Source organism: Stylophora pistillata, chromosome 4 (assembly GCF_964205215.1).
Source record: "Stylophora pistillata chromosome 4, jaStyPist1.2, whole genome shotgun sequence".
Classification (NCBI taxonomy): Eukaryota; Metazoa; Cnidaria; class Anthozoa; order Scleractinia; family Pocilloporidae; genus Stylophora; species Stylophora pistillata.
The window spans coordinates 8,759,731-8,782,679 of NC_142522.1; the positions used below are offsets into that span (position 1 = coordinate 8,759,731).

Below are 22,949 nucleotides of genomic sequence, written 5' to 3' on the forward strand. Positions count from 1 at the left end.
ACGGGACTCGAACCACTGACCTTTGCGATACTAGTGCAGCGCTCTACCAATTCAGCTAACAAGCCAACTGAGAGCAGGCCGTTAAGTTGATTCGTAATAAACCCGTGAAAGTGATAAATAGGATACAATGAAATATATGAAGTTCGTTTATTTTGAACTGCGGTAGTAGATACCGTAGTTCAAAATATATGAACTTCATATATTTCATTGTATCCTATTTATCACTTTCACGGGTTCATTACGAATCAACTTAACGGCCTGCTCCCAGTTGGCTTGTTAGCTGAATTGGTAGAGCGCTGCACTAGTCGCAGAGGTCAGTGGTTCGAGTCCCGTACAGGCCTGATTTTTTTTTAGGTCTGATTTTCGCTATTGCTTAAATAGCGCTATTTACTGCGAGGATCGTGCATCATACGTATTTAATACCGCAGTTCAAAATATATGAACTTCATATATTTCATTGTATCCTAAACGTTGTTTCGCAAGAGAGCCATCCTTTCAACTGAGCGTTTCTTAGTTTTTTTTCCTGCTCTGCCAGAGCCTCGCCTACTATCAAGCAGTGGTTTTCATTTATGACTGGAGAGGCTTGAGTATACAGTAAGAAGCCTGGCCTCCCTGGTATTTTCAGTGTTAGAGTAGGTTTCGGAAGGGAACTAACTAACTTGAAACAATTCATCAATGAGAAACTACCCTCTTGTCTATTGGCTTGGATCTGTACAACTTGTTAGGTGTAACTTAGTAACTCAACTGCTGACGAGGTTGTTGCTTATGTTCTTTCAAGTGAACAATCGTTCAACTACTTGATTTATGTCGAAAATTTACTCATGCAACACCTGCCCGGCTCTTCAAAAGGTGTACAAAAATATTCAAAGTAACCTTTAACAAGTTCGACAACAAATAACTCTTTGGACTGAATTTTAATAAATATGTGTTAGTTCAAAAGAACCCGTAATTTTTTCCTTTGACACTTTCCTTTTCTCTCTTGAATGAAATTTTTAAACACACGTTTATCTCATTTTTCCTTCTGCATAACTTTTTAAATATTGCCGAGTGATTCTTTCGCCAAAAGCAATTCACTCCATCTTTCAGTTTTTACAGGCTAGAAAACGTAAGATAATGGTCCTAGTTCAAAATACGTTCATTCTTGTAAACAGTTGTTTATAAAGTATTTAAAGAGTGCAGGCCACTGACTCGCAGGGCTGCTGACCTTATCTGGGGATCTTTGGCATGTCTTGTTTCTCCGTTTGGATGCAATGTCAGTCAATTGCGGTTTATTCTCTGTTATGATATGTAGAACCTTCCGGAAGTCAACATTTGCTTTTCTTCGACAAGATCGTTTTTGAATGTCGATCAGCTGATCTTTCTTATGTAACTCTTAAAGGGTATGTAACCCTGAAATGTTATGTAACTTTCTGGACTGATTGTGTAATCACTTCGTACATTCCAATCTAGCTCTCGAGTTACACGAGTGGACATTGAGATAAGTTAGTTGTTGTCATGTTGTTGTTAGATCGTTAGCTCTAAAGGTAACCTGCCTCTCAAATAATTAAAGCATGTTTTCAAAGAAGCTTACTGGACTCAGACTCGCTATCTTGCTCTCTGGCGTCGTAAAGGACAAAACTTGGTGTCAGGAGGTGAGTAACATCCACCAGCTTTGTTGTTGTTTGTGGAAGTCTATTTTATTTCGGTCATGGCCTCTACCTCTGGTAGTCAGCAATCTTCTGGTTTATCGGCTGCTGCACCGATCTTTACCACCACAGTACCGCTAGCCAAACCTCCACAACCTCTTAATCTCGAAGACAGGTCACGTAGAGGCGATAACTGGTTACACTTTAAGAGAGCATGGCAAATCTATGAACGGGCGGCTGGAAACAGTCAAAAGGACGGCCCAGTCCGTGTTGCCCATTTTCTTAACATCGTTGGAAGGGAAGGAGTCCAACTGTTTGACACCTTTACCTTAGCTGAAGACGAAAGCGCTGACAATATTGATGACGTCCTGGCTAAATTTGAATCTCGTTGTCTGCCGCAACGAAATCAGATGTATGAACGATGCCTCTTCAGCAAGAGAGAGCAAGAACCAGGAGAAAGTGTCGATCAATATTGCACAGCACTGATGCGCCTTTCTCAACACTGTGGGTTCATGAACCTAAGAGACAGCTTGATAAGGGACCGCCTCATCCTTGGGGTCAAGAATGATCGATTACGCAAGAAACTTTTAGAGAAGAAAGATGTCACTTTGGATATCGCCTTGGATATTTTGCGAATACAAGAGTTAACTGATATACGCGCATTAGACATGACAACTGAAGAAGCTAATGTGAATAGGGTAAAGGCCAAGAAAACGAAACCGCCTAAGACCCAGACTGAGGATACAACACCGCATAAACACGCCTCAGGTAAGAAGTGGACTCGTCCGTGTAAGCCAAGATGAAAAAGTTTGGTAACCCCAACAATTTATACACCCGAGAATGCAAGTTTTGTGGTACTGTTCACGAGATGAAAAAGTTAGCTTGTCCAGCTGTTGGCAAGAAATGCTCCAAATGTGGCAAAGAAGGACACTTTGCAAAAAAATGCGACTCTCGCTCTGTCAATCACTTACAAGATTGTGAAATCTACAGCCACAAACCCTCCCCCACATCAGCTTATGTGACAGCGTGCCTTAATAATAATGCCGAAGTACAACTTCAGATTGATACAGGTGCTTCATGTAACATCCTCCTCAAAAGTGCCTACATCCGAGCTACAGGAGACAAACAGTGTAAAAACCTTGAACAGTCGTTTACAAGGCTCATCATGCACAGCAAGACTGTAGTCTGACCACTTGGTCAAATCCGCCTACTTACTGAACAGAAGGGAAGAAAATATGGAGTTCTTTATCACATTGTGAAGGAGGATTTGACACCACTCCTCTGTCGAACGACGTGTGAAAAGATGAACCTGGTCAAAATCTTAGATGCTGACGTAAACGCGACTCACGACGAAAGAATTGACGTCTCGTCAAATGTTAGAAGTGATCCAAACCTATATGAATTTACCGATATCTTTACTGGAATTGGATGCCTTGAAGGAACCTGCTCCACTCAAGTGGACGAAGGTTTCCGCGCGGTTGTAAATCCGCCTCGTAAAGTACCAGTCCCACTTCGAGATACCCTCAAGTTAGAGCTGGATACCATGGTGAAGAGTGGTATTCTCGCCAAGGTAATTGAGCCGACATCATGGGTCTCTAGCCTTGTTATAGTGAAGAAATATAAGGGAAAATAAGAGTATGTCTGGATCCTTGAGATCTCAACCGCGCAGTGCAACGCTCGCATTATCCACTTCCAACTATCGAGGAAGTAGCTACTCGCCTTAATGGTGCTAACGTCTTTAGCGTGTTAGATGCCAAATGTGGAATCTGGCAGGTACAACTTGACGAAAAGAGTAGTTACTTCACAACCATGAACACACCTTTTGGTCGCTATCGATGGCTCAGAATGCCATTCGGAATAAACTCAGCCCCGGAAGTATAGCAACAACGAATGCACGAGCTAGTAGAAGGACTCACAGGTGTTGAAGTCACACCGATGATTTCCTAGTTTGCGGTTTTGGAGACTCTAATGAAGCTGCAATTGCCAACCTTGATCAGAATCTCAAGGCTTTCCTCAATCGCGCAAGAGAAAGAAGCCTCACTCTCAACAGCGAGAAGTTGAAACTTCGACAGTCACAAGTCCCTTTCATAGGACACCTCCTTACAGCGGAAGGTCTAAAACCTGACCCGTCAAAGGTACAGGCTGTAGTGGACTACTCAGTGCCCACCAATCTCGCAGAACTCAGAACGTTCTTAGGAATGGTGCAGTATCTGGCGAAACTCTGCCAACATCTGTCTACAGCATCACAGCCCTTAAAACAGTTGGAAAAGAAGGAAATAGAATGGCATTGGCAACACCCTCAAGATAAAACCTTCAAGGAGATGAAAGAGCTCATCACTGAAGCCCCAGTCCCACAGTACTTTGACGTGAGCAAGAATGTCACTTTACAGTGCGATACCTCACAATATGGCATTGGTGCAACTCTACTTCAAGAAGGACAGCCAGTTCACTACGCTAACAGAGCACTGACGTCGACAGAGCAAAATTACGCTCAAATTGAGAAGGAGCTCCTAGCTGTTGTGTTCTCTTGTGAGCCCTTCGAAAATTACATTTATGGCAAGCTCGTCACAGTCGAAACAGATCACAAGCCTCTGATTGCTATACAGAGGAAGCCAATCAATACAGCTTCTAAGAGATTACAGCGTATGATGCTTCGTCTTCAAAGATTTGACCTGAATCTCACTTAAAAGCCAGGCAAAGAGATGTATATTGCTGACGCACTCTCTCGCGTTCTACCTAGGCAGTCAAAGATACCAAATGCCAGCACCTCATCCTGCTATAAAGATCTAGAAACTGTCAACTTTGTTGAAGACTTGTCGATATCAGAGTCGACACTTGCCAAGTTTCAAGTGGAAACGGCTAAGGATGAATCTTTACAGGCGTTGTTACAAGTTATACGCGGTGGCTTGCCTACAAAAACTTCCATGTTACCTTCAAGCGCACAGCCTTTCTTCATATACCGAGATGAAATGACGCTCCAAAATAGCCTAGTTTTTAAAGGAACGAAGATCGTTGTCCCAGAGAGCCTTCGCCGTGATATGATAGAGGAAACACACAAGTCTCATCAGGGACTCCAAGCATGCCTTCGAAGGGCCAGAGAGGTTTTCTTCTGGCCAAGAATGTCTGCACAACTCAAGAATCGTATTGATAAATGCTCTATATGCCAAAGCGTGAGACCTGAACAAGCCAGCGAACCTCTTCAGCCTCACCCAGTTCCTTACAGGCCATGGCAACGAGTTGGAACAGATTTGTTTACCTTCAAGAACCGAAACTACCTTGTATTAGTTGATTACTACAGCAACCTTAACGAGCTGGATCATCTTGCCGACACTTCGTCCCAGACAATCATTCACAAGCTGAAGATGCATTTTTCGCGAAATGGGGTACCCGATTAGGTAGCTTCTGACAATGGTCCTCAGTATACATTCTCAGAGTTCCGAAGGTTTTTTCAGCAACATGGAAGTTCACTCACGTCACTACGTCACCACACTATCCACAAGCTAATGGGATGGCCGAAAGTGCAGTCAAAACCTGCAAGACTTTAATGAAGAAAGCTCTTCTGTCCCAATCCGATCCATATCTTGGTTTATTGGATCACCATAACACCCCCACTGCTGCGACAGGTAAGTCTCCATGCCAACGACTTTTTGGTCGCCGAACTAAGACACTTCTACTCTTCTCAGAATCTTTACTCTATACTGACCAAACAGTTAGTGATCTTCTCAAAAGGGATTGTGTCAAGCAAGCGAAACATTTCGACCAGCATGCTAAGCAACTCTCAGAACTCAAATCAGGTGACATAATGCGCATGAAAATGCCTGGAGAAACAAAGTGGTCAAAAGCAGTTGTTTCTTCTAAAGTCGCATCTCGCAGTTACAAAGTTGAAGTCAATGGTAGATTCTACAGGCGTAATCGGAAGCAGTTGCGTTCTACCATGGAACCACTTCAAGAAACCCCCTTCAAAATGGACGAAGATGACCTGACTGTTCTAGACAATCTGCAGGAACAGAAACACCCCCCTCCAGCTAGTTCTCAAGTAGAAACATCCACGTCCCCTCCTGGATCTCAACTACCCCCAACACCTCAAACAACAGAGCTGAGTGCAAGACCACCTCAAGAAGCTACTATAACTGAGATAAGGACACGACATGGACGATTGATCAAGCCACCTAAAAAGTTTGACATTGAGTTATAGTTAAAAAAAAATAGAAAAAGAGAAAGATGTTATGATATTTAGAACCTTTCGGAAGTCAACATTTCCTTTTCTTCGACGAGATCGTTCTTGAATGTCGATCAGCTGATCTTTCTTATGTAACTCTTAAAGATTATGTAACCCTCGAATGTTATGAAACTTTCTGGACTGATTATGTAATCACTTCGTACATTCCAATCTAGTTCTCGAGTTACATGAGTGAATATTGAGATAAGTTAGTCGTTGTCATGTTGTTGTTATATCGTTAGCTCTAAAGGTAACCTGCCTCTTAAGTAATTAAAGTTTGTGTTCAAAGAAGCTTACTGGACTCAGACTCCCTATCTTGCTCTATGGCGTCGTAAAGTACAGAACTTTCTCCGCGTTAGAATCTAAGTAGTTGTTCTGTTGTCTTTGTATAAAGTCATCTGTTACTTCCTTTCTGTTAGATTTGTAATGATTTTGTTTCTCTCTTTTTTACCTGTCGCCTTTTAAGCGCTAACAAAGAAGAGACAAACGAGGGACTTGCAGTGGCGAAATCTGTAGATCGAGGTACAATTCAACATGTGGTTGCATTCACTGTGCAAGACCTTTATTTGCTTATGGGACGAGAACTCGAAGCCCTGGACTCTGTCACGGCCGGGAATGTGTTGGGGATTGGCGGCCTTGAGAGTCACGTGCTCAAGTCTGCCACAGTCTCTAGCACTGCTGCCTGTCCACCCTTCACTGCTCTTCCAATCGAGACTCGTCCCATTGTACGTGTGGCAGTGGAACCGGTCCACCCGGCCGACATGCCCGCGCTAGCCAGGGGAATGAGACTTCTTAACCAGGCGGATCCTTGTGTTGAGACTTTAGTCGAGGAAACTGGTAAATTTTCTTAATGTCAGGAGTATAGAGGCCCTTTACATCTAACATCGATCGGAGCCAAGCTTGCTAACCATTGGGCTCACGTATCTCCCACTTAAGGGCCAATTATGTGTCACAACCATTAAAAGCCGGACCAGACCCCCCATATTATTAAGACCAGCTTTGTGTGGCCCATTAGTGGTTTTTATATCATCTGTTGCTGTATTAAAGTGTCGTTTCTTTGTGCTTGAACGCCGTTACGTCAGGTAAAATCTGTAAAACACGACCAAGCCACAGGGAGCAGACAAGTCAAGATGCATGATGGAACTTATTCAACCAACTGTTACTTATTTGTTTCCTTTAGGTGAGCACGTAATCCTGGGCGCAGGAGAAGTCCATCTTCAGCGTTATATTGATGATCTAGAGAAGCTCTTTGCTGGCATTAAACTCAATGTATCAGCGCCTATTGTTCCGTTCCGAGAAACCGTCGCTGTTCCTCCTACTGTTGACAGGGTGAACGAAGCTATTATCAGCGAAACAAACTCGACCCAGCCGAAACAAATCGATACCGAAGGAGAGGAAAGCGATAAAAATGTCTTGGATAAAGACAGAGGAATCATTGAAATCAAGACGGCAAACAAACTCTGTAGTGTCCAAGTGAGGGCTTTACCATAGCCAGACGATGTTACGCAGTTACTTGAGAAGAAAAGTGATTTGATAAACATCTTAGTGACGGTGTCATCAGCCACGAGCTTAGCAGAGCGGAGGCAGCTGGTAGGTCAAGTTAAACTTCCCACCAGAGAATCGTTGAAAGGCCTCTATCAAGAGCTCTGCGCTGCTTTTAAAGAGGCAGGGACCATTTGGGATGGAGCTGCAGATGATATCTGGGCATTTGGCCCTCGTAGGATTGGCAGCAATGTTTTACTGAATAGAATACCAGGCTATCAACGGCCGTCTATGTGACAAAGTTCGGGTCTGTTAGGTACGTTCGATTTTTTGATTGATTGTTGCTTTTATAATCTATTTTCTCCCTCTTTATCTTAGAAGGTGTTTGAAATATTTTCTTGTTGGCGTTGATTTCCTTTGTAATCCAAACAAAGCAATTTGTAAGCCTTTAATTTTGATTATCAACATAAGTAATCGTGATTCGTCGTTTCTCGCCCGCAAGAAGGTGTATGCTTGTAATTTGCTTAGTAAAGAGAGATAATTTGTAGATGGTCTCTATGGTTGAGAAATATGTATGCAACGCCTTTAAGTGTTCATATATTAGTTGTTTTACAATTTTGTTGCTGTTGATTTTCACAAGCGAAAAGTAAGTTTTAAAGTTCCAGTGTAACGGCAAGGAAAAGCAACTAAACATGGACAAAACAAAACACTCTTACAATGTCAAAACTGCGACTGCAATAACCTCTTACATATTTTCCGGTCGCTACAGGAAACACTTCGTTACCAGAAAGCAGTTACCGCGAACATGATAATAGTATCGTTAGTGGTTTTCAGCTTGCAACATTAGCTGGTCCGCTCTGCAAGGAACCCTTGATGGGAGTCTGCTTTGTCGTAGAAGATTGGACTTCACTGGATCCAGGTTTAAACACAGTTGCTACCACAGGAATGAGTAGGGGAAATAATTTAGGGCAGGAGCATGTATCGAAGAATGAAGATTGAAATGTTGACAGGAATATTAACGAAAACGAAGCACGCAAACATGTAAGCAAAATTAACGAAATGAGCTGTGAAAAGAACGATGATCCAAAGAAATTTTCAACAGATTCTGAGGGTAGAAGTTCGAAAATTGCTCCATCGCAAAGACTTGATAGGTTCGGACCATTTCCTGGACAGCTGATGTCTGCGCTTTTTTGCTTCACCCGGTGCGCTTCATGGCAGCTATGTACACATGTGACATTCAAGCGACAGCGGAGGTCCTGGGTCGAATGTACGCGGTTTTAGCCAAACGGGAGGGACGGGTACTGAGGGAGGAAATGAAGGAAGGTGCAGACGTGCTTGACGTCACGGTCGTACTTCCGGTTGCGGAAAGTTTTGGATTTGCTGAAGAAATAAGAAAGCGAACAAGCGGACTTGCGAATCCACAGCTTGTGTTTAGCCATTGGGAAGTGAGATTTTTTAAGCCCCTGAATTGGTTTCTTTACTTGAATTAACACTTATGGTATTAGTGCTCTGTTCCTGTTGTTATCATAGAACCTTGCTGTATTTTTTAAGGGTTTATTGGATACAATTAAACGTCCATGAAAGGCCACCCACTCGAGAGGTCAGCCCGGCTAGTTCAGTGTCCTTGTGTCCTTTACCCTCAAAATGCCTCTCTCCATTTAGGATTATTAAAGAGTACTGGCCGAATTATTAATGAGTATTGTTAACTTTGCATATGGTGCACGATGCTCGCAGTAGATAGCGCTATTTAAGCAATAGCGAAAATCAGACCTGAAAAAAATCAGGCCTGTACGGGATTCGAACCACTGACCTCTGCGATACTAGTGCAGCGCTCTACCAATTGAGCTAACAAGCCAACTGGGAGCAGGCCGTTAAGTTGATTCGTAATAAACCCGTGGAAAAAAAAAATATATGAACTTCATATATTTCATTGTATCTGATTTATCACTTTCACGTGTCTTCATGGCTTATATGGCCTTTTGAAGAGGTCTGAGTGTAGTATGAACTAACAGCTTGAGCAAAAGCACTTCTGACCATCTCAGTTAAAATCCTTATATTGCTTTGTTGCATGGAGGTAGTAATGTTTACTTAAACTGGCACGGAATTACTAAAGCGTACCGTCAGGGGGGGAGAAGAAAGCGAAGGGGGCGGCGGCGGAAGGGGATCAAGGAGTGTGAGGGGGTTGGCGATGAGTCAGATGCAGTCGACAATATAGTAATGTTTATGTTCGCTGTTGTTGTTGTTTTCTGTAGGTTGTCGATATCGACGATATCGACCCTTCTTGGGGTTCTCACAACGGAGGAGGAATACACACATTTCGGCGAGAAAGCTGATTCAGAAAACCAAGCTCGAAAGTACATGAACAGCGTTAGACGAAGGAAAGGACTGTATGTGGAGGAGAAAACTGTTGAGCACGCAGAGAAACAGCGGACACTAAAGAAATGATCATAGTTGGAAAAATTTATCGGAATGAGTCGTTTAACTTAGAGTACAGTAAACACCCGCATATAAGAACACATGATTTTGGAGGCCAGGCTGATCAGGTTCTTATTTATCGGGTGCTTAGTGAAAAATCAGTCTGAAGGTGTTCTTAAATTGTTCTTAAATTTTGTTGTTGGAATTCAGAACTGCAATAATGCAAAAAAATGCTTGAGATTAAATAAGCATATTTAATGAGAAAGAAAATTCCTAAATATCGTGACATTATTGTAACAATTAGCCTGCAAAAGAAAATCAGCCTTATTACTAGTTAACTAGTGAACAGAACAAGAAAATAATCTAACATGAAGGGCATGATAATGTCTTATCCATTTTATAAGAACATTTTATATTTCGAGGCTGATATTTTTCTTATGAAAATGGTGCTTTATTTTCAAAATTTCAGGCTGATGTTCTTAATCCACGTGTTCTTTTTATGGGGGTGTTTACTGTAGTACTCATTTTTGTTGCTCTCAATAATTAAGGTGGGGAAGAACGAGGCGATAAATCACTGCAACTAGGCTCAACAAACCGCATCCTGTGTATTACTTCCTAAACAAATAACTGCGACCCATCTTATCGCTACGATCATCGCACAAATTCAAACGGGGTTGCCTTTCGGCTACGTATTTCGAGGGTAAAATCTGTAGCAAGAACAAAGATTTCACAAAACGTCCTATTGTTGCGCGCTGCAACCTGATTTGATGTCAGAATGTTCCGGCGTGTACCTTCGTCAAATCGAAAGTCGAAAGTGAGACACTACTGCGATTTAAAATTGTGTTTAAGAAGATCGGAAAGTTACCAAGGAAACCAGAGAAATTAAGCAAAAATGTTCATTCCACGATCCGAAGACATATTTAGAAGAATTTAACTGAAAACTGCTAGATAGATAGATACTTTATTATAAACAGCTTGCAGCCATAGGGTGAATTACGGAATATTTACAAATACAGATGATAAAGAAAGAAGTATGAAATATTATAACTTCGTCACTAAGAAAGAACGAAAATTATCTACATCTTATAAATATGGTTAAGAATAAAACTGTTCTTTAAGCGCTCGGTTTTGCATATGGGGAGAGTGAAATCCCATTTGCGCCTCAGTGCGTATCTACAACTCTTCCTTTGGGGGAGAAGGCTGAGGAGTCTATGGGTGGGGTTACGGACTATCTCGTCAAACAGATTGATTGAAATCTTTTCTCTCCTCTCGTGAAGTTTCGGTAGGCCAGCTGTTTCTAGTGCTACACTATATAACAGGTCGGGATAGATGATTCTGAGTGCCCTTCTTTGTATCCGTTCCAAATCTTCGCTGATGTAGTTTGGTAGAGAACGGTGGAATACAGGACTTGCGTATTCCAAGACGGGCTTAATACATGTCACATAGAATTGCACAAGTTCGCTTGGGGTAACTCCGGATCTCTTGAGTTGTCTCAAAAAGTAGAGACGAGAGGAACATTTTCTACTTAGTTCAGAGGTGTGCATGTTCCACTTTAAATCATGGTTAATGGTCACGCCTAGCAATTTGGCACTGGTGGGGGTTCAAAATCGTGGTTGCTGTTAGAGAATCCAATTCGTAGTTCTTTGCACTTGGCCTCATTCAGTTGGAACCCTCGATACTCGCTTGTCCTGAAAGGTCATCGAAAGCTTCTTGGAGTTTGCTCACACTGCCCTTAGTAACTATTTCGGAACAAGATGTGTCGTCCACGTATTTCCACAAGTCAGCTGGGGTGTCCAAATCGTTAATCATGATGAGAAATAACCAGGGACCTAATTTTGTTCCCTGGGAGACGCCGGATGGTACAGAGCGCCATTCAGAGTGACAATCTTGAGCAAGTTGAACTCTTTGTTTCTATTTTTTCATTTGATGGATACTGATTGAGGGTTTCCGTTGAAACATTTCCAAGAAAAAAAATATAACGTTCCATTGGAATTGTTTTAATCAGAGAGATTGACATCTCTACGTTTACTTGGCACAATGGAACTTTTTTAAGGTAAATGTAAAATAAAGATAAAATAAACATAGAATGCAAGCAACCGTAAAAGAACGACTATTAATTTCTCTCTGTCATTACCCGCGCTGCGTTTGGTCGATTAAGCAGGCAGTGCCCTGCAGGAAGGCTCGCTGGGTGGGTTCATGCTACTAAATTTCAAAATTTCAAGATGGGTTTTTAGCTCCTTGTTTTTATCAAGATAGACGTTTTGGAGCTTAGGAGAAAAGGTTAGTTAAGAATAATCCAATTTTCAAAACGATAAACATCAAAATTTAAAAAGCGACGAAATAGTCTTTCGAGTGCATCACGTTAGGATTTCCTTAAAGGATGCGAATTACTGCTGGGAGCTTACAAAATTTGAAGAGCTGTATAGTGGAGAGGACATGTGAAACGTCTCCTACTAACCAAGTTCGAGATCCTTACCATGAGTTGGGTATCTTCGTTTGTCCCCTCTGAAATATGGCCCGTAAGCTTTGCGCTGGAGCCATCTTTCAACTGGATCCCTCCTTTTCCCTCATCACCCATCACATTAAAGTTATCACAGACAACGCAGGTTTAAAACAAAGCATGGTGCCAGTTTAAATAACTTTTTATTCTGAAGGTGACCAGTGATGATCAGTCGAAGATTTTACATGCTATTTATTGCGCATCACTTGGGCTTACACGACAATTTGAAGGCGTGTTAATTTTAATTCTTTGTTCAACAGCAAGATCATAAAAATCTGCCCAGGTTTTCACATTTCCATTTCCTTTTTGACACGCTGTGGCGAACTCGGCGATCTCCTCGGGAGGTATCACTATGTCCCACAGATTCAAGGCGGTTATTTGATAAACATACCCCGCGTGACCACCGACTGCCAGCCTTCCCCCACCTTCCAAGGTTCCTATGTGTCGAGTGTCTGCCACCTCGCGCACGCCATCCAGGTACTGTATAGTCACCCCACTGTGACCTGCCCAAGAAATGCAGATCTGGTGCCAGTTTTGATCTTTTAAGACGCCTACTGATAGCCTGCATTGATACAGTAAACAATCAATGATCAGGTCCTGTGCTATACAAAAGATCAAAGATTTGTGGGCGCTTTTTCTGGTGAAGGCTGGGGATTGCGCTTTTCCACACTGTATTCTTCTTCAAATATAGGATTTTCGACTACTATTGTAGGTACATAGGGATTCAAAGTAAGTTCCTATAAAGACGTAGGCCTAACTGTGCAATGAAAACATAGCTTTGGACTTACTCTTCCCCCCATCTTGCTACGAAGTTCAGATCCAGTTTGATATCTTTTGTCTCCCGGTCTTCATACAAGGTTACAAAGACTGCTTTATGTCTATTGCTTCCAGTTTCGTATTCGATTATAGGGAATTCAATATTTGTTTTCTTGGTGTAGCCTTGAGGAAGACGAATCCAAAAGCACAGGGTTAAAGCTTGTAACTCGGGTTTCGCCCTGACAGTCGCCCTCAGGGCGCTGTCATCGTTTTGAAACTCCATGTCATAAGTTGCTGTAACATGAATACAAAAGAACACTTATTAACTCATGGTAATGGAAGAATACATACTGTACCTGTGGAGAATTTTCCAAAAAAATTCATTTTTTTTTTATTGATTTGGCGGTTTTATATACTAATATCGCCTCACACAGTGAGTTACTTACGAATGATTGGCCTCAGGCTCAGTGAATATAGTTAAATAATCCCCGAAATGAGGTCGAAGGATTATTCAACAATATTCAGGCAATTCTTATAATAATTTCTTGGATTGCTTGGGTCAGGTCTTTGTATATGACTCGTGTATAAGTCGAGTGAGTTTTTGGGCTGATTTTTTTGGGCCGATTTTTCGGTCATAAAAGGTCGACTTATATACAGGTAAATACGGTAATTGTTTTAGTATAATTGCTCAGGTGCTTTTGAATGCTGTTGTAAATTCGTTTCGTTGCTGCAGCAATGCTGTTACAACTTTTTTGATTCATAGGCTTCTATCGATTTAAGCAGCCAGTCTTTACCAGAATTAAAAATTTTTATTTAATTCAATCCGCAAAAACGTCAAATATTTCTTATAAAAAGTGTCACGCCAAACTTAGTACCTCTTCCATCGTGTTTATCATCTCTTCGGTAACATTGAAAAAACGCGAAGCAGCCGAATTGAAATTTAACGCCCCTGTTGCAAATCATCTCACGCGAGGTGATTCTAGCGAGATGTGACTCAACCAGAGTGACAAATCAGAGCGTGCACATTTCTGTAATTAAAAATGGAAAAAGTGTAGTCAGGAGATGTCATGAGTTTTATAGAAATTGGTTGCCTCTGACTGTTGTTATTTCTGAAACAGACGTTTTGGCTAATGCTTAAGCCTTCATCAGTGATATGAAAAAACGAAGATCGTTATCATACGCTATTTAAAGTTAAAAACGTATGATAACGATCTTCGTTTATCATATCACTGATGAAGGCTTAAGCATTAGCCAAAACGTCTGTTTCAGGAATAACAACAGTCAGAGGCAACCAATTTCTATAAAACATTTCTGTAATCACCGGAGTAATTCTACTCAAGACAATTATGCCCTTAGCTCCTCCTTAAGCATAGGCCTTCGATCGACGATCTCACTACTCTACGTCGTCCTATCCTGAGCTACCCAAGCACGAGATTACTGTGTGATGGATGTCCTCCCCTGGGGTCGGATGGGTGGGTTTGTTGGAGCTTAAACCTCGTAGGGGACCCATGTCCTATTGTTTCTGCTCCAGTGCTTGGTACAAATCATTAAATAAATAAATAAATAAATACCCTAGAGTGTGATCCAAGTGTAGCCTCGATTCTTTATCTCAGCCTGAAAATCTTGCTGCCAGGTGTCTTTTTGGCGTCTTTTTTCCCCATTTACCCTGGATTGCCTGGGGCAGTTCCGAACCGACTAAGGCTTGCCCCAGTAACAGGTTTTTCCCTTAAATGTCGTCTCATACAAACCGTAGCTAATTTAGGCGTGAGGGAAAGTAAAACTCGTGCAATCCCGGAATACTTTATATTAATTGAATATTGCTCATTTTAGGAGCATCAGTCTCTTACTTACAACTCAGATCAAGACACAGCTTATCAGCTGTGAGGAATTTTTCAGGGGGACACTCTGGAAGACAGCTGCCGGTTTTCTTATCTTTGGCTACTCGGCAAACGTTGCATTCAGTTGGTAAAGGATTCCCTGATGACAGCGTGTTACAACCTGAAAATAAAAACGAGAAAATCACTTCAAAAGCACCGAAAGGTACTTATATTTTATTTTTCAAATCGTATTTACTTGTCTTACTTGAACGGAATTTGCGTAACATAACGCCATAGTTTCCGTGTAAATTCAGACAAAGATACGTAAAAAATAAATTACCATGTAAGGGATCGCAGTCTTCGTGACATTGTTGCGTGCATAGCCTTGTAGTCAGGTCCATAAATGTGTCGCCTCTACACTCGGCTTTTGTTTGATCACGTGCTACTATGTGTGCATCAATGACGTCAGCCTTCTTGTCCCCATTCCCAAATGCGTAAAAGCGAGCATTCAGCGGCATGTCGAGGTCAAGCATGTTGAGATACACGTCCCCACTTTGGGTGGTTCCCAGCGTTTTACCATATTCAATGAGTGTACTTGACTCGGACTCGGTGACACACACAAAGTATGACTGAAGCAGGTTTGGGTCACCCAGACCTCTCGCGTTGATGTTTGTCGTGGAGGTCTTGAGTACGAGTCCCTGATGAAAGAAAGAGTATGTGATTTTTAATGATCCAGTCTCACATCTGTTACAGTTTCGATAACTTGTTCACCGAAAAGGAAATTTTTGAAAACGCTCTTTAAACAGGATAAATTTGTAAACGCCACTTTTGCGTCTGAGTATGGACAAAAAACGATTTGAAAACGCAGCTCTTGTTTGTATTTTAATGTTGCGATTATAAGCCTTTCCTTTTGTGCATGCCAATAGATTAGGCCAGGGTTTCAATTGCCAGGTTATTACCTTTTCCGGTAGATCAATTTGGTGGCGTGAGTGCGAAGAACATGTGCTTTGTTATCAGGCTAATAAGGGTGGACCTTATGTTGCTGCATAAGATAATCACATGATATGGACGTATTTGCATATATCTACGGATGAATTACCTTGTAAATTGCCACGTTCTGAGGTGTAATTCCTATATAATACCAGGAGTTCTTATCGATTGGTAAAGTTGCGAACACGACAAAAATGTTTCCCTCACTAGAGGCTGTGAAATGAAGACACTTCCCTTTGGCTTCAGTAGGATCAAACCGGAGGGCATTTGACCACTTGATATTGCAAGGAGGATCAGTTAAGGTTTCACGCTTTGAAGCTCTAGACGTAGGGGTACTGGAATCTAAAACGGCTCGCCCCAGCTCTCTTCCAACCAGGGCATCGTGTAGGTTTGGAAAGAACTCTCTTGACGCTTCAAAATCACGTGACAAAAGGATCAGCCCACCTGTGTTTGGATTGAAGGAAAGCACGAGACCAAGAATAGATATTTTATGCTGTTGAGGATCGTCGCTTTTTCCATTCTTGAAGGCATTGTAGAGGTGAAAAGAGCCATCCTTTTCAGCTGTGAACCATTTGCCATCTTTGTAGCGAACCAAACGACTCATGTTTCTTGGAATGTCGCTGAAGTCCTTGGTTCCTTTCAGATCGTTTCTCATGTCGAAGATAACTCGGAATAACGCTTTGCCTTTGGTGATATGCTGCCAGCTGAGGCCGACCATCTTGTCGTGTTTTACTACTCCGTCGGCTTGGTTTGTTGTTTCCGGTTGTGCGGCCCCTGATGTTGTTTGGCTGTCTTTATTGCATGGTGGTAACTGAATATCCGCAATCGAATTCGGACCCTTACAAAATGAATAAAAAAAGTAATAAATAAATGAAACAGCGATTAAGAAATTTGTCATCCAATGATATTTCCTTTAGTTGTCTTGGCTATACTCTGGGGGGAAAGCGATCAGTTCTAGCTATACTTTAGGTGTAAGGGATTTATTTGAGAGCAAATTCAGAAAAATATTGGTCAATGTGATAAAGACGACAAAGTCAAGATGCAAGGAAGTTAAGGATCAGTTTACTGTTTTAACACGTATCAGCGTGTTAACCGTTGGACCACTGTGTGTCTCTTAAATATTACAAAGTGTGCAATACCTATAAAAGGCCGGCTGGAATTTTGTGCCTTCGCTTACCTCCTTCATGTAGACCTCAATGGCTCTAGTTAAGCTGATCCTTCTCCTGGTAATTGCCTCCTCCAGAGACTTACGGCTATCAAATTCACAATAGTGTTTCTGGACTGTCCCTTTAGAGTCCACCGTTTCATAAAACTTCAACATGTCTTGATTTGCTGTTAGCTCTTCTTCGAGTTTAGCAGCATTCCCCTCGCATCCCCAGTCACTTCTCTCTTCGGGAAACAAATCGTGAAGTCGGAAGTTAAGAAGAGTTGTAACTAAAGCCATCTGAAACTCAAACGGCTTTGGATATTGAGGAATAGAGATAAGCCAATCCTTAAACTCGTTCTTGAAAGTTGGGGAGTATGCATCGGATAAAATAGAAGCAATTTGTTGACTTCCTCCCATGGCAAGAATCGTTGTCGATGTTGTTTTTGCTTGTTGCCTAGACGACTCCCCCTCTCTTCTACTCTCCTTTGCTCCAACACTGGCGAACAAGGATTTATATTCCACTTCCATTTCTCGTGCGAACTCTTTCTTGCTGGATACATCACTTGCGTCCATGAATTTACGAATCTGGAGCTGACCTCCAAACTTAGCAGACTTTATGTAGTGAGTGCCCCATCTCTGTATGAAGTCCACTATCAAAATTGATAAAAACGCAAAGCATAAAACGTACATGTGGGTATAGTACATTATGAACATCCTGCGACATTTATTGCAGACGACACTCTTGCATTCTTCACTGTGCACTAGCCACAAAAAGGCTAAATTGAGTTAAGTTAAAACTCTCTCTATTAAGGAAAGTTAATAGTAATCAAACGTCCTGTTTTAATGCAATAAAAAGCAAACATGAAAAACACACTTACAATATTTCGCCGGCGCTCCTGCTGCAAAATAAGAGGCCGGCAGGGCCATAAATTCCTTCAAAAACGACGAACTCAAGTCCTTGGGCTTTACTTCGTCTATAAAAATCTCATACCTAAAAGTTGGAAATAAAGTGTCCAGTTAAACGAAAAGCGATCACATCAGCCAATCAGGGTGCAAAATAAGACATTATCACATGGTGCTGAGGAGTAGAAATTTAAAACAAGTAAATTGCCCCAAACGGGGTGTTAATTTTTCATGCGATCGGTGTCAGAAGGTGGTGCAAGTTTAATGGGCCAGTCACAGAGCCGAGCAAAACAAGTGCTATCCAAGATAACTTTCGAAACTCGGTGGAAAATTTATCTAGATAGAATATTTCAAAATTTTTTTTGGCAAATTTCCTCTTTTAAAGAAAATCTGATAGGGAAGAGGGGGGAGGATCCTGACCCACCAGATCATCTCTTTGGATCCACCATCGATACTATAGTTATATCAAAATGATAGAGCAACCTTAAACCGCAAATGTAAAGTGAATTCGCAGACAAATGTATGTACCTGTTGATATCCACGTGTAGGAGAGCCATGTACTTCTGGCTGGCTTGTGTCTTTGACTCGCCCCAGCCAGCCTTGACGCCTGCGTAGAAGCCAAAGTACGACCCAGACACCCCAGCCTCTTCTTGTAAGTATTTCTGAAACTCACCGCGGCTCTCAAAGGTCACCATGGATGCTTTGGTGTCGTAAATGCCATGAACGTTCATCGTGTCAGGAACATCGTAATCATCGTATCTTAAAAAAAAAAAAAAAAACAGACAGACAGACAAAAAAAAAGTCAGTGAGATTGACGTTTTGAGATTTTAATAGAAGTCATCGCGTTTAGACACGCCCGTATAGCAATCATGAACATATGACTTAAACCAATCAGGTTCAAACGGGGTGCGAACCAATGATTACTATGCAACACCGTTGTAGCGCTAGACCGAGCTATCAAGCCCACTGGGAACAGGCCACTTATGAAAGTAAGCAGGGCTTTTAAGTCGAAACAGTAAAGTTGAGATCAAGCATGCTTTATACCACTATTTGTTTAAAGAAAAAAGCAGTAGAATTCCGAGCAATAAAAGCAGAGCAATATCAAAGAGAGGAATATTCTTACGTTGCCTTCCCAGCGCAGTTTCGTTGCACGATGCTCATTTTTCTTGATTCGGGGCTGTACTCACCACGCCCGTCAAATCCAACACCCATGAATGCCGCGCCGTCGATCAAGTTCTGCAGAAGTGAGACAGGAAAGCAACGACAGTTGGCCCCTTAATCAATCGAGTGGGAACGAAATCAAGGGGGATATGTCCTCCGAAGACAGCTGAGTCCTACGATTGCCTGTAAGTCTTACAATTAAATTTCGATTTCATCTACAGCATTGATGGTTTTGATATAGATGCATGGAGTTCCTGGCTTTTGCAAAGTCAGAACCAACCGTTTCTGTGAAGAAAACGGAACCACTAACATACCAAGCATGCTTCCAATTTCCACCTAGCAGCGTAGCAAGGATCTCCCTCTTGGTACCCAGTGCCCCAACAGCCGTTCATTAACACGTTCCCAACGCCTGCTGGATAGGTATAGGGTGGCTCACCCACTTCCTTGGGAGCGCTGTCCTCACTGGAGATGTGCGAGTTGATGTGGTAACCGGCTGGGACGAACATATCATCGGTTTGCCAGGATTTATCGGGTACGATGTCTAATGTTATCTGCCAAAAGGTTGGGAAGAAAGTGATATTCCACGGTTACTGCTTAATTTTATGAATTCCGTGAATAGTAAAATATTTCATCTTATCTTAACGAGAACTGATAAAAAACGATACCTTCTTTGGCTGCCAACAAGCTCATGGATTCAGTGCCCTTATCCTCCAGGCCAATGTTCTCGTTTGAATTCCCAAAAATGTTGCTAAATTACCTAAATTTTAATTAATTGAGAAAGTCTCCCTTGCTTAACTGTTATTGTGCTAAAACAGCTCAATTCTTATTAAAAAATTGATGAACTTAGAAGTGATCCTGAAAAATTCTGAGAGGAGGCCGACGAAAAAGTGACGAGAATGCAAGCTCGAAAAGTGCGCAAAATATTTTGATACTATCCGCCTGACTACGAAGCATGAAAGGAATTAGGTTTGTTCGAGAGTTATATAAGAAGTGGCTTCATTTTTAATCCTCTTTTTTCACTCACGTCGGACCCAAAGGGCTCTCTGACTTGAAAAGCAGAGAGTTTATATATTTATCAACACAACATATATTTGAGGTAGGGAAACTCTGAAAATAAAATAAAATGAAACCTAGATCGCTCAATATCTTGAGAGACTGCTAGGTACCAAAAAGATCTTCTTCCTAAATAAAGGGAAAATGAAGGAAGTCCCCACTGTCGATGAAGGAACCCCCTCCGTCGATTAAGCCCTCTCCCAGCCCATTTAATCCATCTCAAATTGGTAAAGGAATGGGGTGAAATCTGATAAAGGTATCAAACCTCCTTCTTTAAGAAATTTTCAGCCTTCTCTTGTGCTTCGTCGATGATCTGTAATTGTTTATCCACTAGCTTCCCCATCACTTCAATTCCTTTCTCTACAACAGCACCTTTAACGTTCGCTCCTTTCAATATAGAGCCAAGACTTCCACCTCCATTCCCAGGCGAGCTTTGGTCACTCGCTGACGTCAACTGGTGACGATTTTGCCTTTGCTTGGTAGTGGAGCTTTTCTTCTGGAAATGATTAACCTTCTCGTCATGACTCTCTCCTACAAGATCAAAAATGACTTTTATATTTGGGAAAAAAAGACGCGAAATTCCAAAGGCCTTTCTACCTGTCAACCAAAAATCTCATCTTAGAAAATTTGGTTTTATATTTTCGAGTAACTCTGAACTACTTTTCTGTGAAACCTGCAGCGGACACCATATTAAGCAGACACATAGTCTAAAGCGGACACTGGCACAAGTCCTAATCTGTTTTCCCCATACATAGCGTAAAATAAACCTTTAAACAGTAAACTCCTCTATCAATTATAGGCACATGTGGACACCAAAATTAACCCCCACTGTTACATGAAACCTGCAATTTGGGTGGACATAAAATAGTAGTACTATAAATAGCGCTCTGTACTGCGAGGATCGTGCATCATACGTATAAAACAGTAGCTTCTTTTTGAAGCGATAAAAGTTTAAGACTACATTCTTTAATCCCAAAGCATTTATTTTTCAATAATTAAAGATCTTTTCCATTTGTCCAGGGCCAGATTTGCGATGCTGGTGGTTACTTACTTTGTTATTTTGGGGATTAGCCGAACTATTGGACAACTGATTGACTAAATCTGTTTCAGCAGACATCTTGTCACAGGAGCCTAACACTTGCTTGAGTTCCGTTAGTGACGACTTAAACCAGGTTTCACCTTATTTTTTTCAGTCTCAATTTTACTCTAAACAAAGGTGCATTTCAAAGAATTGAAAAATTATTTTCAGTTTTATTAAAAATATCGCCCTCCCTTTTCTTTCCACCCAAATTTCCTCGAAAGATAAAGAAGAGTATTACTAAGTTAGTAGTAAGGAACTGATTTAGTCCCTCTAGACTACACCGTGATTCAATTCATGCAACATAGCAGTTTTCATTACCTTTTGTTGAATAAATAATATGAGGCAGAGCAGGTTTCTTTGTTTCCCGAGGTTGCATTTTTCCAGCGCTCCTATTGAACTGATTTTCTTTAAAACTCGAATTTACGGAAGGAAGGGATGGAATGGACTGAACAACAGGCCTTGATGTCCGTTGCGCCACAAATCCACGGTTGTCACTTCTTTCCTGTCGCATAAATTCGCTGTTCCATCTCGTTACGGGCTGAACGTACACAGGAACTGGGCCGGCCAGGGGTTGCTGTCCATATAGAAAGTCCCGTTTTAAGTGGACTTGTTTAGTTGCGGCTTTTGAAGCTTGCCCTGAGATATGGATTTCTTTGTGAGTTTCTTTCTTAGCTGTTGTTCCTGAAAGAAGAGCAAATCTTTCAAGTTCATATGACATATTCTAAATGAAAAACTAAATGAACAAGTTGAAAATAAGTAAAAGATAATAATCCTGTACTTCCACCCATGATTACTGTAGTTCTCGGTAAAACATTTCTCTTTCATTTCGGCGTGGACAAGATGCAATCTTTGGACAGCTTCTGATGGTTATGTCTAACCGGGCATGGCCATGCACGGGTGAACCACGAGCTAGGTAATATAGTGTCTCAGTGCAGTGAAACTATAATAGTCTTGAAGGTAGCTAAACAAAATAACTTTAAAAATCTTCAAGTAATACTTGAATTCTCTTTGGTCTATGAAGATCACTGTCTTAGATTCATTTTTACATCTAAAATACACAACACTTTACCTGAAATCACCAGGATGAGAATATAAAGGCATTCCATCGCTATCCATGGAAAAAGAGGGGAAAACTTTCAGGTCAAATGCGTTTTATAAAATATAGTTATTAGTGGCAAAGTTTGGGATTAAAATGACAAAAAGCTGTCTGAAATTTAGTAGCATTTTAAGTACATGGTCAAATATGCAGTCTGATAAGTTTACCCAATCGTGTCTTTGAATTGTGTACAGATCGATATAACAGGATTGAAAAGTTGGACGAAGCTGTTACCTTGCTAAACAGTAAAGTTATCTATTGTTGAACTTAAGAAAGATCCTCTGTTACTTCACATTTTGAGAAATACAGAATGAAAACGAATTTGTGAAAATAAAAATCCATTTTCCATGTCATCTTAAGTTTGGCTTCTTTACTCACCTTAGTTATTTGGTTTCAAATATTCACCAAGTTATGTTTCAGGCTTTCAGAGGTTACAGTCAGTTGTCCATTGACTGTCACTTGTTGAAATTGTGGACGTTCAGTTCGTCAAAATTATCAAACAAATACTTTGCAACATTTATGAAGATTTTATCCCCTCGTTGCAACTGAATAGTTTAACGGGTTGTTTCTGCACGACAATAAATTACCAGAAACTGGTTCCTGCTTGGACAATTTGCTACCAGGCTATCTTTTGTGATCTCATGGGGTTCTTGGCAGCGATCTCATGCATGGGTTCTTTTCTTAAGTCATAAATTTGTAAAATA

The 22,949-nt window shown here is 41.3% G+C and overlaps 1 protein-coding gene across 1 annotated transcript; it reads right to left on the reverse strand.

Annotated features, from left to right (window-relative positions):
* Positions 1-12,365: 12,365 nt before the first annotated feature.
* On the reverse strand, positions 12,366-22,742 carry LOC148732282 (uncharacterized). The gene is made up of 14 exons (XM_088757336.1): positions 22,624-22,742; positions 22,219-22,257; positions 21,468-21,830; positions 20,334-20,599; positions 19,330-19,566; positions 18,978-19,090; positions 18,383-18,613; positions 17,830-17,942; positions 16,982-17,601; positions 15,914-16,642; positions 15,155-15,512; positions 14,849-14,995; positions 13,030-13,291; positions 12,366-12,803 (listed from the first exon to the last, which is right to left on the reverse strand). Exons 2-14 carry the CDS (start codon positions 22,253-22,255, stop codon positions 12,434-12,436), a joined length of 3,846 nt encoding a protein of 1,281 aa, XP_088613462.1. The 5' UTR covers positions 22,256-22,257; positions 22,624-22,742; the 3' UTR covers positions 12,366-12,433.
* Between the last annotated feature and the right edge of the window lie 207 nt (positions 22,743-22,949).